A 22,345-nucleotide genomic window follows, 5' to 3' on the forward strand; every position below is an offset into this window, starting at 1 on the left:
GAACAAAGACTACAATTTAATTTTTGCAGCAAAATTAGGTTGGGATATTTAGAGCTTTACTCAATTTAGTCATGCATTTATATAGAGGGAAGGGTCGAATGTTTTTGGGAGTGAAAAAATAAATGATTTAGGAGGAAAAAGCACAAGTTGTGGGCCCCTTTAAACTCTCAGTTAATTTTTTTGTCAAAATTTGAAATAAGGTAGTGCCATCAAAAACTTGGGTACTTAAAAATTGGTTTAGTAAATAAAACATAAAAAGTGGTTTTAAAAAAAGTTGGTCAAAAAAGGAGGTTTATACCAATTTTGCGGCTTTTGCCTATGAATTACAACCTTGTTTTGCAATTCTTTATTTGGCCTTGATGCAATGGCACCAGGTAAACCTTGCACAATTTTCAATTTCTAGCATAGAATGAAATACCAGTAAGTGCTAAAAGTATAGTTGTACTTGTGTATGTGACTATTGATTTCGAATGGCGTACACGATACATTTGTTATTGGAGATCATACAAGAGACTATTTCATAATCAGAAATAATTTGTAATATTGAAAGTTGGAAGACATTAGGAGGTTTTCTTTCCATTAATTAAAAACAACTCAAAGTAAACTGTACATAAACGGGTGCATTTTACCCTCATGAAAAAGTGGGGATTAGATCTAATACAAAATAAGTCCCTAAATACATAAACTGAGGAATGCTCAAGCAAAATTAAAACAATTAAAATATGGAAATGGACGACTTAATTGTATAATTAGACCCCAAAATCGACAAGATTAGCGACGAAAAGGCTCAAATTAGTGAAGATTATTCAAGCTTGTGAACCAGATAACGCCCAATTAGCTTCACTTCCAACTCTAGGCATAGTGGCTTTCTTGGAGCTGATATCCACCTTAAAGTTAGCTCCACACATTGCCCCTTCACTGTCTATTCTTGGCATTGCCTTCATTTTGTTCTTCGGATGCTCGAAACTCATTAGTCCTACTTCACTATGGTACATACACCCTGCAAAATCATACGTAAATGTTACAATCATATATGGACGCGTAATATCAAGTGTTCAAAAACAATGGTATACTTATGTCATTGTGTGTAAGAGTCGAAGGACAAGTCACAATAACATGAAAAGTTCGAATAACATTATTTTACTCCATAATTAAATGTCACACCATTAACAACAAATCGAGGTCCCATCAAAATTAAAGTTTAGTGGTGACCATTGGACTAGGCCAACCCAATTGTTAGGCGTATCATATTTTATGGTTAATCAAATTTGTAGATCAGGTCTAGTCGGGTCGGTCTCAGCTTGAACCGGCCCCAGTGGACTTTACTTAAAATAGAAATTTTAGTTATAAGCCAAACTTGAAACTCACCAGAAGGAAAAGGTGCAAAAGATTTAGCACAACTTGCTTTAATAACATCCAAATTGTCAGAAATAACCACAGATTCATCAGCAGCAATTCCCCAATAAAGTTTCACTCGTTGATCTGTCCCCTGTTTTTTCAACACATCATAAATCAACTTTCAGCATATTTCCTTAAAATTTATCAAAAAGTAATTATTTCAACATTACTCGTATTTAATAAGGTATTATTTTATAGATCATTAATTAATTAATTTAATTAATTACCAGAGCAGCAAAAACAGTTCCAGCATTTCCATCATAGATAACAAACCCAAAGCAGCCTTCAAGATCCTTAAGAACTTGATCAGCCGGGTACGGGCCGCGGTCTCGGAGGGTCCGATAAGCTTCAATAACAAACATTGCTTCATTTGTAGCCTTGCCTAGACCATATTGCTTGATCAACGTGTTCAAGTTGTTCAAATTTCCCAAGAAAATGCAGTACATGTTGTCCATGCCACAAAATATCCTGCTCATCATAATATAAAATCACATTACTTCATATTATAAAGTGTAATAATAATAATGATACCAAAATATAAGTTATATAACATTCAATATTGGTACAAGATCAATTGTCTCGATTTATTAGTTGTCAGTTTGTCACACTAACGGGTCATATTACACTATCAACGTGACTATTAATTAGTAATCGCGGAACAAGTTATGGTAAAATTAGTACCTTTGTTGGGGAAGTTGAGGGCCTTTGGAAGAGGAATAGGCAAGAAAAGCAGAATCACCAAAACCAATAGAAAGAGGGGCATTTTGGGGATAAGATTGTTGAAACATCCTAACAATTTCTTGAGGGTATTTGGGTTTGTTACCCGACCCGGATGGGTGTGAAGCCGGGCTGTTGAGCTCCTTTGGTGGATCCACCAAACCTTTGTTGAATATTGCCAACATTTTCTCTTACCAAATTATAATGAATGAAAAACTCTAAAACTTCGAAAATTGCAAAATATTTGATGATGAATGATGAAGAAGTGTTGTAAATGAATGAGTAGAGGTGCTAAAAGGTTGTGTATTTATAGTAGTGGTGAAGAGAGAATAAAAGGAAAAAAATAAAATATGGATAATACAAAAAAGCTCATTTTCTATTGTGGATAAGGTCATACTTCACTTTTGAAAATTAAATAATAATTATACCAATTACGTATCATTTTTTTAGATGAAACTAGACGTTAAGGTTGTTTTTAAGTAGAAAGTAGGTACTCATACTTCACATATAACCCTAAAAATTACATATAAGGAATTAAAAATAAAAATAATACTAGTATGTGTAATATAGTATTTACTAATATAAATAATTAATAATTAATATGTATTTTTGTCATATATTCCTAATTTAATATAAAGTACCTATTTAAGAAAGAAATAAATTTCAAATATGTTGTCCTTATCCTTATAATTGTGTATCTATTTTCATAAACATAAACTAATTGTGTTAATAAATAAGTTTTTTCTTTTTTTGAGCTTCACTATTTGATAATCACATTGATATATAAATTTAGATAGCATGTACTGTAATTGAGATTATATATTGATTTATTTTATTTTATTTTGAAGCATATATGCTCCATACTAATTTTTTTTTTTTTTTTTTTTTTTTTGGTGTTTAGATAGCCACAAGGACTAGTGGTGAGAATTGATCCCAAAATCTCCTAGAATCGAGAGGGAAGCTCTAACCACTTGAGTTATACCTCAATCACTCCGTACTAAATATTTACGTCAAAGATTATTACTATTTTTTATTTTGAATTTCGTCGAGTTCCCTAATAGTCTAAAAAAAGGGACGAATTTCTTAATAGACAAATATTCAATACTCGTATACATTCACTAAAAACATATTAATCCAAACTTATAAATCCTTATCTCGAACATATAATATAGGACTACACATTAGTCTTAAAATTGAACCGGATCGAAGTGGCTGGGTCTAAATGATGAACGAGTACGGAATATTAGATTCGAGGTTGGCCTAAATGGGTCATTTGATGATGATATGCTTATATGGATTATGGAGAATATTAGATTTAGGCTTTTTGTATTTTTTGTACTGTATTACTACCTCCGTTACAGGTTATGTGCAACGATTTGACATAAAGCAGAGAGGAAAAATGTCTAATCGTTGCACATAACCTGTAACGGAGGTAGTATTAATAATTTGCGGCGAGATGTAGGAGAGTGCCACAGATAATTCATAATTGTACTTGTAAAATATTTAAAGATTATCCAAGTGTACGATAGTTAGTGAAGAATATGACATTGATCTGAGTCAGCCTATCCACTTTGTCCATATCACTCTGTTCTGGATAAGGCTGACCCCACACTTTTCTCACTTTTCAAATTTATCTGACGTGCCACCACGTTTGGTCTAATGTAACTCCTTTCAACGCACATGTGACATGTCTACCTTCCCAAATAAAAAAAAAATTAAAAAAAAACTAGTACTCCACTGTTTAAAATACCGGAGTCCACGACAAGGCTTTATATATGATATTTTGTGCACCCAATATTATAGTTTACGCTGTTACAACTAATAGTCAAAGTTTATGTTGTTACATACATTGATACACCTTATTAAAAGTTCGTGTTGTTAAGATCAATGCTATCCTACAAGTTTATAACATAAACTTTCTCTTGGGATCAATTTTGTTTACATAAGTTTATAACTCAACTAGAACATATCATCTAAAACTCTAAAAATTAAAAACGTTCTAATCAATTTGAAATGACGAGTGGTATTTAAACACATAAGTTCTTCCTATCATATCTACTTCTTACTCCGTACTTTACAAGAAGATAGCAAGCAATTTTAATTCACTATTGAACTGTGAAAGAGTAATCTGGTGTTTCCATTTGATCAGACCTTGCTCCATTTCTTCCTCTCTGCTTTACCTAGTTCACTACCAATCTAGTTCTCTATTTCACCCTTTTCAGTGAATAATGACAGGGCAATTATCATCACAGTACTAGACATACTTAAAATCTCTTGAACACGGCAATTATTTACAAAGTACTCGTAGCATTTTTTTCCCTTTCTAAAAATCTTTTTTTTTCTTGTTATTCCAAGAGATTTTAATTTTCTCTTTTTTTTCATAAAGGATGGTTAAACTTAAAAATACGTTTGTATCATGGATGAAGATGGGAAGAGGGGAGAGGAATAAATTTGTTTCATGTCATATTAAAGAGTGCAAACTTATGGTATACACTACAAACCTAAGGGATATCGATCCCCTCCAAAAAAAAAAAAAAAAAAAAAATCTATAATCCTTGCAAAAACACCCCAAAAAGAGAGCTATACACATACCTCCTATTAAGTTCTCAGTAAGCCAACCAATACAAATCCAAAAAACATACAAATATTAGTGTAACACCATTTCAACACAGATACAACAAGTAACAAGAAAGATTTCCGTACAAGATATCATACAAGATACTAAACAAACAGGGTAAAAACTGCATTTTGCAATAAGCAGGTCGTGTAGCTGAGATCTATGTAACACTGAATAGCTAACAATAGACAGCTCGATCATGGATTACTAAGAGCAGGAATACATGTCGTTGAAAGCTGCGAAGGTGAAAATGAAAATAGAAGTAATGTCCCTGTACATCTATTTATAAGCTATCACCTTCAAAATCTTTCACCCGCTGTAATCAGCACTGTAGAATTTGTCTTCTGGATAATAATCAGCAGTGACAGTGTTACCACCAAATTTTCGTCCACCAAGCATGTTCTTTGCAGTTGAACAGCCGACTGTATCAGCATACTCCAAGAACACCTGCAAAGAAGTTAATTAAGATCTTGCACCTCAGCAACATGTATAACACGGCCACAATGCAAGAAGAAAGAACAGTTACTGAAAAAAAAATCAAGGGGCAAAGCAAAAGGCCAAAAAATAAACATGCTGACAAAGATGAATATGTTTGGATTGAATGTCCATTTCTAACTACAATACTTGGAGAGTTTATATTTAAAAAGCCAATCATTATTATAAAGTCACTACGAGTTCTTGATCACTGTGCTGATTACCAATTGGAGAAAAAAAAAACAAAAACAAAAAAAATTTAAAAACAAAAACAAAAAAAAAAATAACAATGTTAAGAGAGATTAATATGAAATTCAATAATAAAGAAATATCTTTACCTTCCCAACACCAGGAATCAGTTTCCCCTCCATATCAGGTCGAGGAATAATAATATTTGTCAGGTCTCCTAAGCAAAGTAATAATGATGCAAGTTAGTTTCAGCCCAAGGTGAGATACATTAAAGATCAAGAAAAGGCGCTGCTAAAGAAATCAACAAAAGCAAAGAAATTTTAAACAGGATTGTCCCCAACATTCTACCATAAAAAGAGAAAAATACAATCATAGCACTCACCAAATTTAGCACATTCATCCCTCATATCTTCTAAAATTTCTTCATACTCGTTATCATCTCTAAGTTCATCAATAGTTACCACCTGACCATGGCGAGAGAAAAAAAAAAAAAAGAAAAAGAAAAAGAAAAAAAAAATTAAGGTCTGATTCATTGATGCATTGCAGCGCTTAAAATATAGAAAAAACGGATACGTTGGTATGATCATAGATACCTGATTCAAGCAAAGGATTTTAGTAGGATTTTCTGTGGTTGCTGAAGTTGGTAATGTGCCTCCAAGAAGATTGAAACCACTAGCTTCTATAACCATTTTCTGTTGGTATAATTATGCTAAGAGATTACAAACAACTCACAAACAGAAAACTGAAGGTTAGAAGCCTTAGATGGGTAAGTTTACTTCACCTGCATGGCTACATGTTGGTGCGCATGCGCCAAGAGATTTTCATGCTCTAATTTTGCCTGCCCGGTGCTGCATAGTTGTACATAACAAGATATAAAACATGTACATAGAACCGAAGTCTAGTCTGGAAACTGCAAAAGTGCATAAAATAACAATTTCTATTTCTAAGAATTTCATTGTGCACTCTGATACTCCAGGACATCAAGCAAGAACTATAACCCTAGGACTTGGAAATATAGAGCAATATATATACAGCTATATTGTTGATTAGCTTGGACATAGTTTGTTTTTTTTTTATTTTTTTTTTATTTATTTTTTTTTTTTTAATAATGTACAAAAAACTAACAAGTTCAGCAGCAACTTAAATGCTAACATCGATAATAAAGTTGTTCATAGATAGTACAATAGATTGATTTGATAGACAAGTATAATTTCTCAAACGGGAAAGTAACAGACTTAATGGTTTGATGCACAGTGCCAAAAAAAACAGCAAGAGCAATTCGCCAAGGTTGGGTGGATGTGGGAAATTTAAAATTCAAGCGCACCAACTCGTACAGAGTAACTGTATACATGAACAAAAAACTACTACATCCATTTCATGTTAATCACTAACAGTGCTACACTTCACATTTTCACCCATTTCGTGCTAATCGCTACACTTAAAAGTTGACATTGTGAGTGCTTAACAACTTGTTACAATTTATCTATCAAAAAGTACTTTTTTCTTTCCTGAATATTCTTGTTAATCTGTTGGGATTCACTCTGACTTATAGTGATTTGAGCTTGTCACATATATATCGAGACAGATCTAATAAGACCCTATATGTTCCCTTAGTCCCTTACATATAAATCACAATATGAGGCTAAAAAAGAGTGTATGAATGTTGTCAAAAAGTGCAAATGTTGCAATCTTAAAAGAAAGGAGATATTCTGTTATAGTATTATCTTAATCATTGCTCCAAATGTGTTTCAGAAAAATTAATCAACTGTTAAAGTATGATTACAAATATGAGATAGGATGGGTGGACCTGATTTATAATAAAATAAATATTTATTAAAAAAAAAAAGGGTAGCAATAAAAAAGCGTATAAAAGAATAAATGAAAAGGAACAAAGGACAAGCCAGGTTTGAACCGGAAAAAATAAAAAATAAAAAATAATAATAATAACAGTTAGAAAGGCAGGCAATTAAAGGATTGGCATGGAACCAGACCTCAAACTATATGCCAAGCGATCTCTGTAGTATGCTTTAACCAGTGTGAAACAGACCAAGATGGTTTAATGTGTTAAACTGAAACACTAAATGTTTTTTACCCTATGAATTGTCCAAAAACAAATCATTTTTGGAGGGACACATTCACCCAAGACCCCTAATAGATCTGCCCCTTGCAAGGTGATGCAGAAAACATAGTATTATAAGACAGGTAAATCATTACTCTCAGCATCAATATCAAACAGAAACGCATGTAAAATATTAGGAAACAAAAGGTCATTTGCAGAAAAAGTTGCCAAATTAGCCCATTTAAAGGCTGATAACAATAAATTAATAACTAAGGGAAAACCTGACCAGCAACTTGTCATGCATATTGGTTTTGACTTCAAAAAAATTTCAAGTCAGCCTTCAAACTTTTTCAATGGCAGAGATGGTGTGGCTTCAAAATAAAATCAATTTTTTAGTCTATGCACAATATATAAGCTAGTATTACATGTTTTCTCTAGAATGAAAAGAAAACAATCATCTTACAGAAAGTTTGGTTAGTCCCAAACATTTATTGTTTGCTTGACTACAAATGATACGAGAACATACTTCATGTAAAGTTGGCACTAAATGAAAGATGCATAGAAGCACAATCTTTAGCACATAATTATGTCTACTTCACTAATTTATATGCAGTACTTTTACATTAAAAAAATTCACCCCCATATTTAAATTTTTGCATGGAAGATCTTTAAATAGCCTCCTTCAGTCTCAGATGGCCGGGAGCAATGCATAACAATTTTACAGTCACGTCCTTAGGGGAACAGTGCTGCAGGTATGATGTTCATGTAGATGTTGCTAGCATCATATTCCAATAAACTAGAAACTAAGGAATGCAAGCTGACAAATTGAAGCTTCTCCCAATGAAAAAATAGAACACCAAACATCCAAGGTTCTAGTAGTTCACTAGCTCAACATACCTGACAGCAGCCCTTCTTACAGTTAAAGTTTTATCACCCATTTTCAAGCCATTGAGGGCATCACAGGCAATATCAGTCACAGCCGAATCCTGTGATATAAGCACACAAAAGAGGTCGAAAGTTACAGCGACATTGGACAATCATCCAATCTAAAGTTTAAGGTTACCAAAAATTAATCCCCCCCACCCACATAATAAATTAAAAATAATATAAAATAAAATAAATAAAATAAAAAAAATAAAAATAAAAACTTAGTCCTGAAAAGATTTGGAGTTGGCTATCATGGACCGTCATAGGGAATCGTCCACAAGAAAATAAAAACAAAAAAAAAGCTATAAAATAAAAGTGGACAAATAATAATAATAATAATAATAATAATAATAATAATAATAATATTAAAATAAAATAAAAATAATAAATAAAATAAAATAAAATAAAAAAAAAAAAAAAAAAAAGCATAGTGTGCATCAAGTGAAAACCCCAAAAGAAAATATAAAATAATTTTCAAGGAAGTTTTATGAAAGAGGAGTCGGAAGGAGATAAAAGAGAGGACAACAAGCAAGTTAAGAAAGTTTGAGAAAACCTAAACAAGCAAGTTTCTCTGAACCTAGATGTCAGACACCTAATAAGAGACGAGACAGTAAACTAACCTGATAAACGCAAAACCCATAGCCTTTGGAATTTCCTGTGTCTCTATCCTTCACAAGGTCAAATGCTTTCAGAGGTCTATGACAAACAAATAGCCGAAGTAAATATGGATATTTATATCACTCACGAGATAGAATGGCAAACGTGGTTATAGTAGTTAAGACTTAAGACACAATTTAAAAATCATCACAAAATACTATATCAATCAATCAAAGCCTTAATCCCAAAAGTGGGGTCGGCTAACATGAACCAAATTTGATTATTCCGTGTAGTCATCAACATAAATCTTTCTCCTCCATCCCTTACGATCCAAAACTTCATCCTCACGTAAATCCATGCACTTCATATCCTTCCTCACTCCTTCCAACCAAGTCATTTTTGGTCTCCCTCTTCCTCGTTTAATCCCTCCATGATCCCACTCTTCCACTCTTCGCACCGGTGCACCCTCGGGTCTCCGTCTTACATGTCCAAACCAACGCAGACGGTTTTCCCTCAATTTATCTACAATGCCTGCCACACCTACTTTCTTGCGAATAACCTCATTTCTGATTCTATCTCTTAAAGTGTTTCCACACATCCACCTTAACATGCGCATTTCCGTAACCTCCATCTTTTTAATATGCTCTTTCTTAGAAGCCCAACATTCTGTACCATAGAGCAACACTGGTCTTATGGCAGTCCTGTAGAATTTTCCCTTCAAGTGTAAGGGAATGCTGCGGTCGCATAACACTCCCGTGGCCGCTCTCCATTTAAGCCACCCTGACTTAATCCTGTGGGCCACGTCTTGATCAATGTCACCATTCTTCTGGATGATCGACCCAAGATACTTAAAACATTCACTCATGGTCAAATCCTTTCCAACATACCATACCTTATACCCCAAAACCAAGCCTCGAGCTCCTTCACCTGTCCATCTTGTCTCTTGGAGGCACATGATGTTCACGCGTCGTCTCTTCATTACTTCTACCACTTCTGCTGATTTTCCCGTAAGAGACCCCACATTCCAAGAACCAATCCGCAAACTAAATTCCTTTCTCCCACGCTCCCTCCTGGTCCCAACTCCAGGCCCTTGATCATTTGACACCACAATTGGGCAATGTGGCGCGTCGCTTCTGGGCGACGACCTAGCAACCCTTGCATACTTATCACTGCACCCGGGTCTGGGAAGTGCAGCGCGTCGCTCAGTAGGGAACGCCCCAATGGCACGCCCTTGCTCATTTGACACCACACTCGGGCAATGTGGCGCGTCGCTTCTGGGCGACGACCTAGCAACCCTTGCATACTTATCACTACACCCGGGTCTAGGAAGTGCAGCGCGTCGCTGAGTAGGAAGTGCAGTGCATCACAAAATACTAAGTAATAAAATATCAATCAACAAGCAGTTGAATCAACAGTTACATACCCAAATGACTGCAGCAACTCTCGCATCTGATCTTCGTTAAAATAGTAAGGTATTCCACCAACAAAGATACGGTCAGGTCCTTCTGTCCCAGCTACAGCACTAATAAACATATAACAGTTATTATAAGAAAGAGATTGAGCACAAAACAATACCCACTTCAAAAAGGTTTTTATATGAGAACAAGCAGAAAGATTCTGTGAAAAACCCGATGCATTTATAAAATTCAACGAATCATTAAATAATACTACCCTGTTTCTAAACCCCCTCCCCCCCCCCCCCCTCCCCCGCGTCTCTAACCCAGTAGTCAAAATTGTCTGCTATGTTGCAACTTGCAATAAATAAAATTTCATGAGGCAATATATAAACTAATTCATTAAATCCGAAAGTGACTCTTGAAAAGATGCACAAATATCACCATATAACTCAACACTTATACTTCCTCACTTTTTGAATTTAAATATTGCCCAAATGCCCAAGATCAAAGCTAAACACATTCATTTTCCAACACTTACATACAGCCCAGAGAGACTTTATAGGGAGAGGTTTGGGGGGGACAATGACATCATGTGAAATGTGCTACACCCATCATGTCATTAGGAAACAACAAAACAGAATAATCATCAATTTTATTCAATCTAAGAGCTAAGATATCAAATTTTATCCACATTAAATTTCAGCTTCCTCAATTTCCAACATATACTAAATAAGAAAGTATCCTGCATTTCAAATGAATCAGCTGTATTCTTCTACTTTGGTAAGCAAGATTTAGATGACATGCATGATGAATCACATCATCATATCTGTACTATTCTATTTCAAACACCACAAGAATAAAACTCACCCTGGCACAAGGCCGACAGCAGCCAGATTTAGATGGGGACTTGGTAAACTTGGACCAAGGGCTGCAGCTAATGCTGGATTATAATCGGTGGGTCTCTTCACTCTCACAGAAACCCCCTAAGAAGACAAATCAGACAAATAAGCCAGTTGATATATAATATGGAGTCAGCATCTCTGCTCTGCCAACATTGATTAAACTAACAATTGCTTCAATAATCTGGAGAAACAAGCAATGAAGACTTGATCATGTGAAACTGTCTCCACCAGCTAAACAAAAATAACCTACTAAGCGTTATTCAATCCATGTAAAAGCATTTTTTATATCTTGCTTTTCTAATTTTATTAAGAAAATGGAAGGATATCCTAGCCTACAGATTCAAAATGCAGCAGCATTCTGAACAGAAGCATCAATACAGCATAGAAATCAAATCATTCACACAGCATATTAGTATATTAAAGTAAAGCTTGGAAAGAAATGGAACAATGCTGATCATTGAATAAAACATTATAAAAGCTCAAGAAGGCTGCCATAATTATCTTTCTTGATGAAGAAATTTCTCCTGCATTATAAAACAGAAAGGAATGTTGCCAGCAACTTAAAAGAGCAGGACAAGCAACCCAAACAAAAATACACTTTTCCAATATATGATAATAAAACTTCTGTGTTCCTTAATATGACTAGGAAACTTGGAAATTCGAGGCAAGATCATTAATACCACTCAAACATTAAGGAGCAATATAAGAGGTATTGTGGTAGTCAGAATGAACGTGGGAATGCTATTCGCACCATTCTAATTCAAACCAGTCCAGTGGTGTAAGTGTAACCCTTGAAATGCATACTTTTGCACACTAAATGTGGTTTTCAGAACGATGAACAAATCCAGAAGAAAGATAGGATAAGAGATGGGAGAAAGAATCAACGCAAGGAAAGGTCATACCTCAAACGAAATGCCATCCAATGCCATTGCATTGGATGCTTCTTCAACAGATCTCATTTCTACAAAAGCAAACTTTTTTTCATGATTGATGTATACATTGACAACTGCATCTCCTGTAATCACAAAAACATGTTGTACAAGTTGAAATCTTACAAATATTTCTTCAAAATCAAGAATGACATGACGTCCATGAAATCATACAAAAATCATGATATAATATAATATAATTAATCAATCCAACTGACCAGGACCAGCAGCATTTCCACCAATTGCAGTCATAACCTGGCTGAAGAAGGTTGCAATTGTCTGCATAAAAGAAGAATTTTTATATACTGGGTTAAACAACGATAAAGCGGCACAGATAAAGACAAGGAAAAACAGACATAAATCAGACTTAGCTGCAGTTGCTCATTAGAAAATATAGCTTGGGGTAGGATAGATTTAAAAGAAATTTTTTTTTTTTACTACCAAGTGACAACTATTTCAATAACAAACGAAAGTCACTGGTCAAAAAGCTACCAAAACATAAAAAGGCTGAAGAAGTGTTTTTCCCAAAGATCAAGCATAAGATGATCTGGTTTCATATAATTAAAGCAGAAAGCTACACAAGTATACCCAAATTTGATATCCTAAAAGACCTATATACTTTAATGGCCCGTTTTGGTAGGTATTACTCAATCAATCAAAGTCTTAATCCCATAAGTGGGTTGGTAGGTATTAATAGAAATGATTTTATACGTGATTCTGAAGTAAACTCCCATGTTAATAATAATGCAACTCCATCACAAACATGTGTTTTTACTTTCACTCGTTATCATCTCTAAGGCCTTGTTCTTGTTGCCCTTGCACACTTCGGTGCACCTCTTTGAAGTGAGGCGTATTGTTTAAACATTTAAAAACTTTGACTGAAGTGTGCCTTACCTAGAGCAAAAATAAGCATCTACCCTAATCGTCAAGCACCTCAGCGCCTAGGCGTGCTTTTTATACACTGGGTTAAACTTATTTCGATTTATTTCGGACAAAACAGGCACATATAAGTTCGGAAAATTATGGAAATCTTTGGACAAAATAAGTTCTAAAAAATTCGGACAAAAAAAGTATATTTCAGACAATTCTTCACACAAATTGATAATTCAGAAAAAATAGGCTTATTTTCAGACAATCAAGTTCTAAAAAGTTAAAATAAGATTAGATAAGTTAAAGTAAATATAGATGAGTTTAAATTAGTTCATACGAGTTTAAAAAAGCTCAGACAAAAATAAGTCAAATCAACCAGGGCCTGAATAAATGGGGATTTACCTGGCATTTTACCTGGCATTTTACCTGGTAAGGTATTAAAAGATAACTAAATTTACGGACATTGGCATGAGATTTTCCAAGAAAAATCACATAAATGTCCATGAGCACACCATTCACTACCTACTAAACAGGCAAAAATTGAAAGTTATGCGTATAAAGTTAAATGTGGGCCAAAGCTCAAAGACCTCAATATGCCCAACCTTATATAATAGCCAAAATTGCAAATTGCATGCTTACGGAGTAAATTGAGACATGCAAATAATCAAATTTTATCAATAACATGTTGTCAAATAAGAAAGACAGTAAAGATTGAACGTGGGTCGAGAAGAGGAGTTTGTAACTCAAAATTGACATGAGAAAAGCTGCAATGAACCCACTCCCACCACCATCCGTGACACTCACCTACAGCAAGCAGCTGGGGCAGACCAACAACAACAACTTACCATGGCAGCAGCAGCAGAAGGAAACAGGGGACTGAGCAGGGGACAAAGCACCTTTATTTGTTTGTTTGTTATTGCACTAAAATAGTAAGAGGACAAGAGTAGTACATGTAGTAATTAAGGCTTTGTGCCACTTATGCTTTGTAGTAGTAGTATAAATAGTTGTAGCTTAGAGTAGAGAGGGAGGCAGAATTTTGGAGTAGTTTCTTAGGAGAGTTGTGACCTAAAGTCACTATTGGAGCTTTGTAGGCTAAACCTACTACTATCGTTGTAAAACCATTAATTTGTTTAATCAAATTTCTGAGTTTTTCCCTCGTTGTACTGTTATTACACCGAGTAATATCGGTCCATTACAAAAGCTTTTTGATACTGCTTTATTATGAAGGCATGAATACCATTGAGGGACGGAGGAAAGCAAATAACATATACCAACAGTAAAAATTGTTTTTAATAGACAACAAAGGATTTGCTGCTCCTCATGAACTTCAGCATGTAAGCAATGAATAGTACAGCAGAGAAAAAGTTCAACCTGCTCATTAGCTGAAGGAGGAAGTCCACCAACATAGACTCGGCGAGCATGCCTGGTAGCCTATGAAGTAGAAAGAAATAAGAAAAGAGGGACAGAATACAAACTAAAATCATGATTATGATTGAAGGAAAAGGTATAATACATAGATAGCGGTATCTTATTTACCTGCTGAGTCATAAATTGTGCTGGCATCAAAGGGAGAGATCCCAACTAAACAGGTAACAATTGCAAACAAAGATAGAAACACAAATTAGATTCTTGGATGATCAAGTAAAAACTATCAAGCAAATGTGTAAAACAAAGGTACATCCACACCTGAGCTGACCCTCCAGTAAACATACTCTGTGATAACCCTGACATTGGCTGAGGCATACCAGGTAGTTGATCTACAAAATCAGGAATAAGGGAATTCAAACTCAATTTATGTGATTCTGCTGTCTCAGAAGGCATGTGCAAGATATCGTTAATGTTAATTGAAATATCTGATAATTTATATATCCCTAACATTCAAATCATCAATGATGATAACCTATTTCATACCTAAGAACAAGATCATTCGCACAATAAATAAGAGATAAATTCCATCATGGAAGAAGCTGGTGATTTTTTGTAAGATACCAAGGGACAACAGTTGTCAGTTGATGGCGGACAGGATCTCGCTAAGCCTTGCAAGAAATGGTTCCCGTTGAACACAATAGCTACAGTACTCAAGTCCATGAGTAGCACAGTTGGACAAGTAAACCAACATTGCCTTCCTTACTCACACGATAAGCATAACAAACAAACTAGAAACCACACACACAGCCAACAACACAACAACAATTTTCAGTTTCCATGGATAATGATACGTGTATACAAAGTAACATAATAAATCAAGATGGTTACATTCTCTATTTTCAGAACTTGACCAATAACTTCAGAAGAAAGCTTAGCCATATATAATACAGACAGATTAAAGCAAACCTTGAAACCCCTGTCCTGGAGCACTGGACATTAAGTTGCTTGTAGGTGGAGCCATGTCAAAGCCACTTGTACGCTTGCTACAATCATGTAAAAAACATGTTAATGCCAAAACATAATCCTTAGGAACCTTACAAACAATGAAAAGCAAAAAAAACAGCTGCACAACCACAAAATGAACAAGAAAACAGCCCAAGGGAGAAGGACTGCCAATCAAAAACTCCCAAGCCTTAAACAATCAGCACCTCTATCATAGGCACCGGGTAGCAAACTTTCAATAAATCTGCAGTCACATACAATTCAGATTGCAAAAACAACTTTCTAGATCTCTAGTTCAGTTTAGAAATGCAAATTAAATTCAAGAACTAAGCACTTCAGGTATTCTTGAAAAAGATTCATCAAATAGCCCTTCTTGAAAACATCTTTATATCTTCAACATACAGCCTCATCTCACCAGTCCTTAACTTATTAGTTATCTTTTGGACACAATGTGCATGCACTCAACTGTGCAGGATGGTAATTTTCTACTCTTTGCACTATTGCTGGCAGTAAATACTCAGAGTTATTCCAATAATAAATTTTGGTAACAAGCTCCTAGCACCTCAGAAAAAACTAAATACAACTAACATAGATTACGCTAACTAGAATCAAACTTATGACCGGAACCTATAATGCAACAATCAAAACTAAAAAGAATATTAAAAAAATACTGTCAGCCCATTTTTCAAGTGGATGCCGGGCACCTAAAGTGTTGCGGGTACTATCAGACTAGTATCAGTTTCAAAATAATTTAACAAGTAAACCAAGCAACATCAATAAATAAATAATCAACCCTTTAAAATAGAGAACAAAATCAAACAAGTCCAAACAATTACGAAATTGTTAAATCCACAATCAATGTTCATACCTCTTTGAATGAGATGGTGAGCAAGAACGTGATCTACCTCTATGCCTCTTCTCTCTATCACATGACCAATAAAAGTACAGCAATATCAAATGAAGTGGTTAAAACACTAAAGTGGCATACACACAGGAACAAGGCCTGTCACTTTTCAATACAATGAACAAGCAGTACAGATGCCAAAAATACAAAACCAACCACCATCCAATCAGTTGTAAAAATTACATAAAAAAGTTTATAACAACATGATCACCTGTCATAATCACGAGACTCACGACCTCCATAATCCCTTCTTCTTTCATCCCTGCTACTTCTATCTCTATAGTCCCTACGATGATCATCACGGTCACTTCTTCTATCCCGTTCTCGGTGATGATCCCGATCTCTTGACCTCGGCATCTCATGGTCTAACTCCCGCGACTTATGCTGAGGCATAAAAATGTGTCAGTTTCTTAAGTGGCAATTTGGACATCATTCACCTAGTATAATTTTCAATATAATTCAACAACATTACTCTACTTTCGACTAAAAATTGTTCCGCATAAAGACACTCTTCATCACTCAAAGCTTGTCCTCTAGAATAGAAACATACAATAAAAACAAATACACATTACATTGAAAAAACATACTCCCTCCGTCCCTTTATTACATGACTGTATTCCTTTTTGGGTGACCAAAATTAAGTGCCCGTTTCCATTTATAGGTTGTACTTTTTGCCAATATTATTCTTGTTTTGATGATTTGTCATTATTTTTCTTTTCCATTTTTGTACTTTACATCAATTTCCAATACTTTCTCTCTCCTAATTATCAACCACCTTTTTCTCTCTCTATCTCTCTCTAACCCCACATGCACATTTGTACTCCCAATTTTTAATTTTAAGGAATCTTTAACTTTCTTAATTCCCGTGCAAAATGAGAAATAGGCATGTAATAAAGGGACGGAGGGAGTAAAAATAAATAAATTGGTAAAACACCGTGATGTTTTTGGAACATCTTCACACTAAAAATGAGAATGCGAGCTGGTTTAGTTGGTTAAAGTCTTGGGAGGGGATACGCAAAGTGACTGAATCTATTACTACCTCCGTTTCAAATTATTTGCAACTATCAGACATTTTTCTTTCACTTTATGTCAAATCGTTGAAAGTAATATGAAACGGAGGTAGTATATATCAATGCAACTCACTCTCCACTAAAAAATGCCCCAATATATATCAAAACCGAATCGAAAAAATCAAATTAAATCAAGCTAGATTCACATGAAAATAATAATAACAATAATAACAACGATGCAGCAATCAAAACTGAAAAGGGAAACAATTCGTCGCAAAAACAAAAAGCATTCTCTCGATCAAAATCGGAAAAATAAAAGTAAATTGAAATAAGATATTTTGAGAGGAGCTAGAAATGAACCTTAACACGAGAGCTTCGATCATCAGAACCTCTTCGAGGTGAAGACTTAGCATGATCACTACTCATACTTTCCGATCAATTATTGTAATCAATCGTCCAAATTCAATCAATTTTAGAAATTTGCGGAAGAACCCTAACCCTAATGCAAATATTTTTTTTTTTGGGTGCACACCCTAATGCAATTTGTGAAACGTTTAAAGTTGGATATTTTGGCTTCAATATTTAAGTTAGCGAAAAAAAGGTACTGTATGGGTTTAGTTAATTAGGCAATAGGAACTCTTGAAACAACGTACTTTCTTTGTTTTGTACTCCGTAATAATCAATGTTGTACAAAGTTTTAAGAAAATTATAGGTAAAGATCAAAAAGTGAATTTGATAAGAGTGTAGTTAGTGGAGAATGAGACATATTCAATTGTTAGTATCAGAGAGAAATAATAGTGGGAATGTGGGATCGGTATGAGAGAGGAAAAAAATACTCTCTCCGTGTCTAAATTTAAAGTTTCTTTCTCATTGTTATGTGAGTAATAAATGCTAGAAAGAGGCTTTGTATTATGTGACGAAGGGGGTAGTGTAAGTGGGGTTAAGAGCAATTTCAATGACAAGCTAATTTGACAATTAGCTTTTCATGCCACATAAGCTTTTAAGCTAATTATCATTTTAGCTACTTTTTGCTCCAATGGCTAGCTATTAGCTTAGGTAGTAGTTGTTGGATTTGTTGGATAGAAAATACATATAAAGAGCTTAATTGGTGCAATGAGCATTTTCATTTTGGCAAGTTTAATTCCCAAGCAAATTAGCTTGGCAAAGCTAATTTGTTTAGCCAAGCTAATTAAGTTTTCTAGCTCCAATGGTCAAGCAAATAGCTAGGGAATTATTGTAATTGCAAGCAAGTCCCTAGCTACAACCATTGGAGTTGCTAAATAAATAATAAAATAGTACTATATCTTTATCAAATATAGAAGTGTTGCAATTATTATGAAATGGATGTGAAACGAAGGAACGAATTTTATGAGAGGAAGTACACATTGATCTCTTTTATCAACAAAGTTTGTTAATTTGGTTGAATCGTAAATAAAAGCAATAATTGACTATTGAATATTGACACTCATTATGATAACAAGCTTCCCCTTTCTCTCTTATGAAACTGAATCGCCACCACCACATTCTTCCATCTTCACCCTAGTGAAACACCATTTCCTCCGATATCCCCCTTCCTATCTGAAACCAGTCACAACCACTGACCCTCCACCGATCCTTTCGTGTGCTCGCCGAAACCCATTATCGCCACCACCACCGTCTTTCCGTCAACTTGCATGCCGATCAACCACAAGAACATCTTAAAACGACGCTTTGTGACATGGATGACATGGTTACCCCTACCCTTTAGGGTTGACTGTGTCTTGAAAATCTGGTGGGGTTGTTAGTGGAAGATGGGTGGAAATCGAGTAAGGAAGGAGGAAGCTTTATTTGTGTCTAACTCATCAGCACATTAGTCCAGCAACGCATCAAACATGAACACCACAAATCCAATGCGATTGATGTAAGCCACTTTAAATTTTGTTTTTCTCAAAGTAAACTTTAGTTATAAGATTATTAACATCTTACACTACTAAATTGTTAGATTATGGGGTTTTTATTGTTCTAATCAGCTTGGAGTTGAGGGCCTTGAGGCACAATGTGATTGAAATTTACTACCCTCCTACTCTCGAGTGCCTATCAGCAAGATGATTCATCATAAAGGGTCAATGCTAGATGAATTATTCATCTATCCTTCTGGAAAACAACTTCACTTCAATAAATAAATAAATGAGAAACAATTTTAAAGGTCGGTGCTCTTATATGAGTGTTAAATTTCGAAACAATATGAAATGGGTTTGGGCAACCCGGATAACAGGAGAAGAGTTTGGTCTACAAACAAGGCTTAGGAGCTTCCATACTAATGCCCTGTTTGATTCACCTTAATTTTGCTGAACTTAAATTATTTTACTGAACTGAACTTATTTTTACTGATTTTCAATTCTATTATAATTTTTCTCTAAGAAAACTGAATTTTACTGAACTGAACTTATTTTTACTGAACTGAAATTATTTTTACTGACTGAACTTATTTTTACTTAATATTATTTTTGTAAGGTGAAGAGAACAGGGCCTAAAACCAATTGGCAATAGTAGGAGTAACTCTTCTACCTTATAAAGTGAAAACATCTCTCCTCTTTCTCCAATGTGGGACACTACAAGTGGGTTACAATGGGTTTCAACACTCCCCCTCACTTGTGAGTGTCCTTAGAAATTCAGAACTGATTGGATAAGGTCAGATCAATAATCCTCTTAGGTTTAGAAAAGACCTGCAATCCGGACTCTGGTACCATGATAAACTGTCCATTTTATACAGCTAAAGAGGTTCCACCTCAAAACCATATGACAATGAGCGGGGTAGCCCCTTAGCCTTATAAAGTGGACACAATGTTCTTCTTTTTTTCGATGTGGGTTATACATCCCAATATAAACTCTCACTTTTATACACTTGATTAATGTGTGACAATACTTACACTCACATGTGGGTTTTCTCATTAGCTCAGCACTCCCCCTCACATGTAAGTTGTTCATAATAAAACTAGCCCAGATCACAACGCAACCCACAACCTGACTCTGATACCATGATAAGTTTCGAGACAATATGAAATGGGTCTGGGCAACCGAAACAAGGAGGAGGATAGTTTGGTCCACTAACAAGGCTTAAGAACTTCCATACTAAAACCAATTGGCAATAGTATGGGTAACTCCTCTACCTTATAAAGTAGAACCATCTCTCCTCTTTCTCAAATGTGAGACTTACAAGTGGGCTATAATGGGTTTCAACAATTAATGAGTAATACGACCATCAACCACAATTATTTTACAATGTTGTTCCATATCCTTACATACATAAATTAGAGTATGTGCTGATCCAATAACATTATTATACATATTACTATGGATCTTAACCTCCGTGTATATGAATGTACTTTAGCTTTGATGAGGTGTGAGATATAATATTCATTCTAAAATGACAACCACATTTCTATTCATACTTTATCCTTGAAATATTGTTATATTCTTCTGGTAAAATGCTACTTTCTGGAACAAAATTACTCGTATTGTGATGATATTGTACACATTTTCCCCCAACTCCCTTGTTTCTTATAATGAAGATTAAGTAAGGAGTAGGTTTAAAAATTCATTATCGTTAGAACCCCCACCACAAGAAGAATCCTTGTTCGCTTTCTTCATAAATTGTGCTAGTCCTCTTTTAGAGATTGGTGCACAGTTGCAAAGAATATCTCATCAACAAGAGAAATTAACAAAATTTCCTCAAATAAAAAAACTATAAAAAACTTACAAAAAGAAAAACTTTACTCTTTTCTTAGACAACCTCATACATCAACAAGTTATCTTATTAGTTTTTAAATATTGCCCAATACAAAATACGTATTGTATGTAACTAACTTATAATTGTTCCAATAATTGATAATAATTACATTCATTCTGTATTTTATAGGTGTCACACTTTTTAAATTAGAGTTCATGAGCTTTATGTTTCACAAGCTCTTGCAGATAAGGATATGCGCTATGGAATAACATATATCCAAAAAAAAATAAAAAAATGAAGGAATATAATATGATATGACATGAACAATAGCCAAAATTTTGAAGGGAAAAATAGATGAATTATCATTATGTTGGTGGGTAGTCTTGATCAATACGTGTCGTTTTAGCGTTACAATAACATGAAGCGAATTGATAAGCTGGGGGCCATTTTTGGATCTCATTTCCATATTTAGCTTTTTTATATTTCAATATTTTGTCCTTGGATTGCCGTACCCTGATTTTATGAAATTGAGAGTTATTAGCTGGATTGTACGGCTGATATTTATGGTACTACCAACAGAATCTTTTGTGTTGCACTGTCATGGCTTACGCATTCATTTGAGCTTTCTGTTTCACTCTACTGTACTTTCTACGAGTAATTTTTAGGATTAACAAATTCAATACATACAAGTATTTTTGTTTACCGAGAAAAGCTTGGTGAATTTGAAGGAAACGCACCTTATAACTATAAGGTCACGATTTATGGTACCACCAACAGACTTATTTGGTGTTGGTTCAATAGAATCTTTTATCTTATTTTTAAAGAAAATATTTTTGTTTTAATTGATTGATTGGAGTATATGAATAGTTTAAGGGGGGTTGATGAAAAAATTATTCAATAGGTCAAACTCAAAAGTATTATTATATACTAAAGTAAAGTGGTAGTCCCTTAGAATCATTAATACATTCATGTAAATTTGAAGTCACTAACTAATTAAGAATATAAATGAGACAAGTTTGGATGGAGGGAAAATCTTAATAATGTTACAATAGGTCAAGGTCACACATTTGAATGTCCACCCCTAATTGTAGTTTTATTATAGATGAATTGTACTTATTATTATTGCGATACTTCATCTCACTTTCCTTGTTGCATACTTGTATAGCCGTATCTTTTAGATTTATCTTTCTCTGAGGTCAATAAAATTTTTTTTTTTTTAAAAAAAAAAATACAAATACCTCTAATTAACTTTCTTTATTTTTAGGTGTTTACAAGA

At 34.4% G+C, this 22,345-nt stretch overlaps 2 protein-coding genes across 4 annotated transcripts; both read right to left on the reverse strand.

The window, feature by feature from the left end:
• Positions 1 to 543: 543 nt before the first annotated feature.
• Positions 544 to 2,399, reverse strand: LOC145611224 (stem-specific protein TSJT1-like). Its single transcript, XM_081666524.1, has 4 exons — positions 2,080 to 2,399; positions 1,626 to 1,866; positions 1,369 to 1,489; positions 544 to 1,000 (listed from the first exon to the last, which is right to left on the reverse strand). Exons 1-4 carry the CDS (start codon positions 2,298 to 2,300, stop codon positions 807 to 809), a joined length of 777 nt encoding a protein of 258 aa, XP_081522650.1. The 5' UTR covers positions 2,301 to 2,399; the 3' UTR covers positions 544 to 806.
• A 2,314-nt stretch (positions 2,400 to 4,713) lies between these two features.
• On the reverse strand, positions 4,714 to 17,933 carry LOC145612522 (splicing factor U2af large subunit A-like). 3 transcript variants are annotated; one of them, XM_081667873.1, is made up of 18 exons: positions 17,721 to 17,933; positions 16,562 to 16,734; positions 16,315 to 16,368; positions 15,411 to 15,487; positions 14,763 to 14,833; positions 14,613 to 14,657; positions 14,448 to 14,507; positions 12,425 to 12,485; positions 12,180 to 12,292; positions 11,243 to 11,358; positions 10,402 to 10,500; positions 9,002 to 9,077; positions 8,352 to 8,440; positions 6,177 to 6,243; positions 5,989 to 6,087; positions 5,778 to 5,859; positions 5,545 to 5,612; positions 4,714 to 5,179 (listed from the first exon to the last, which is right to left on the reverse strand). In XM_081667873.1, the coding sequence occupies exons 1-18, from the start codon at positions 17,784 to 17,786 to the stop codon at positions 5,042 to 5,044; spliced, it is 1,554 nt and encodes a 517-aa protein (XP_081523999.1). In that variant the 5' UTR covers positions 17,787 to 17,933; the 3' UTR covers positions 4,714 to 5,041. The 3 variants fall into 3 exon arrangements, with proteins under 3 accessions (XP_081523999.1, XP_081524000.1, XP_081524001.1); XM_081667874.1 differs by lacking the exon at positions 16,315 to 16,368; XM_081667875.1 differs by lacking the exons at positions 15,411 to 15,487; positions 16,315 to 16,368; positions 16,562 to 16,734; positions 17,721 to 17,933 and adding an exon at positions 14,988 to 15,129.
• Positions 17,934 to 22,345: the final 4,412 nt, after the last annotated feature.

This window comes from Chenopodium album, chromosome 24 (genome assembly GCF_948465745.1).
Source record: "Chenopodium album chromosome 24, dcCheAlbu1.1, whole genome shotgun sequence".
Taxonomy (NCBI): Eukaryota; Viridiplantae; Streptophyta; class Magnoliopsida; order Caryophyllales; family Amaranthaceae; genus Chenopodium; species Chenopodium album.

Coding starts and splice junctions, on each gene's coding strand:
- LOC145611224 (XM_081666524.1), bottom strand. CDS start 2,300: ATGTTGGCAATATTCAACAAAGGTTTGGTGGATCCACCAAAGGAGCTC. Junction 1,867..2,079: donor CCTCAACTTCCCCAACAAAG/GTACTAATTTTA, acceptor TATGATGAGCAG/GATATTTTGTGGCATGGACA. Junction 1,490..1,625: donor GAACTGTTTTTGCTGCTCTG/GTAATTAATTAA, acceptor TTGAAAAAACAG/GGGACAGATCAACGAGTGAA.
- LOC145612522 (XM_081667873.1), bottom strand. CDS start 17,786: ATGAGTAGTGATCATGCTAAGTCTTCACCTCGAAGAGGTTCTGATGAT. Junction 14,508..14,612: donor CACAATTTATGACTCAGCAG/GTAAATAAGATA, acceptor TCTACTTCATAG/GCTACCAGGCATGCTCGCCG. Junction 12,293..12,424: donor TGGAAATGCTGCTGGTCCTG/GTCAGTTGGATT, acceptor TTGTGATTACAG/GAGATGCAGTTGTCAATGTA.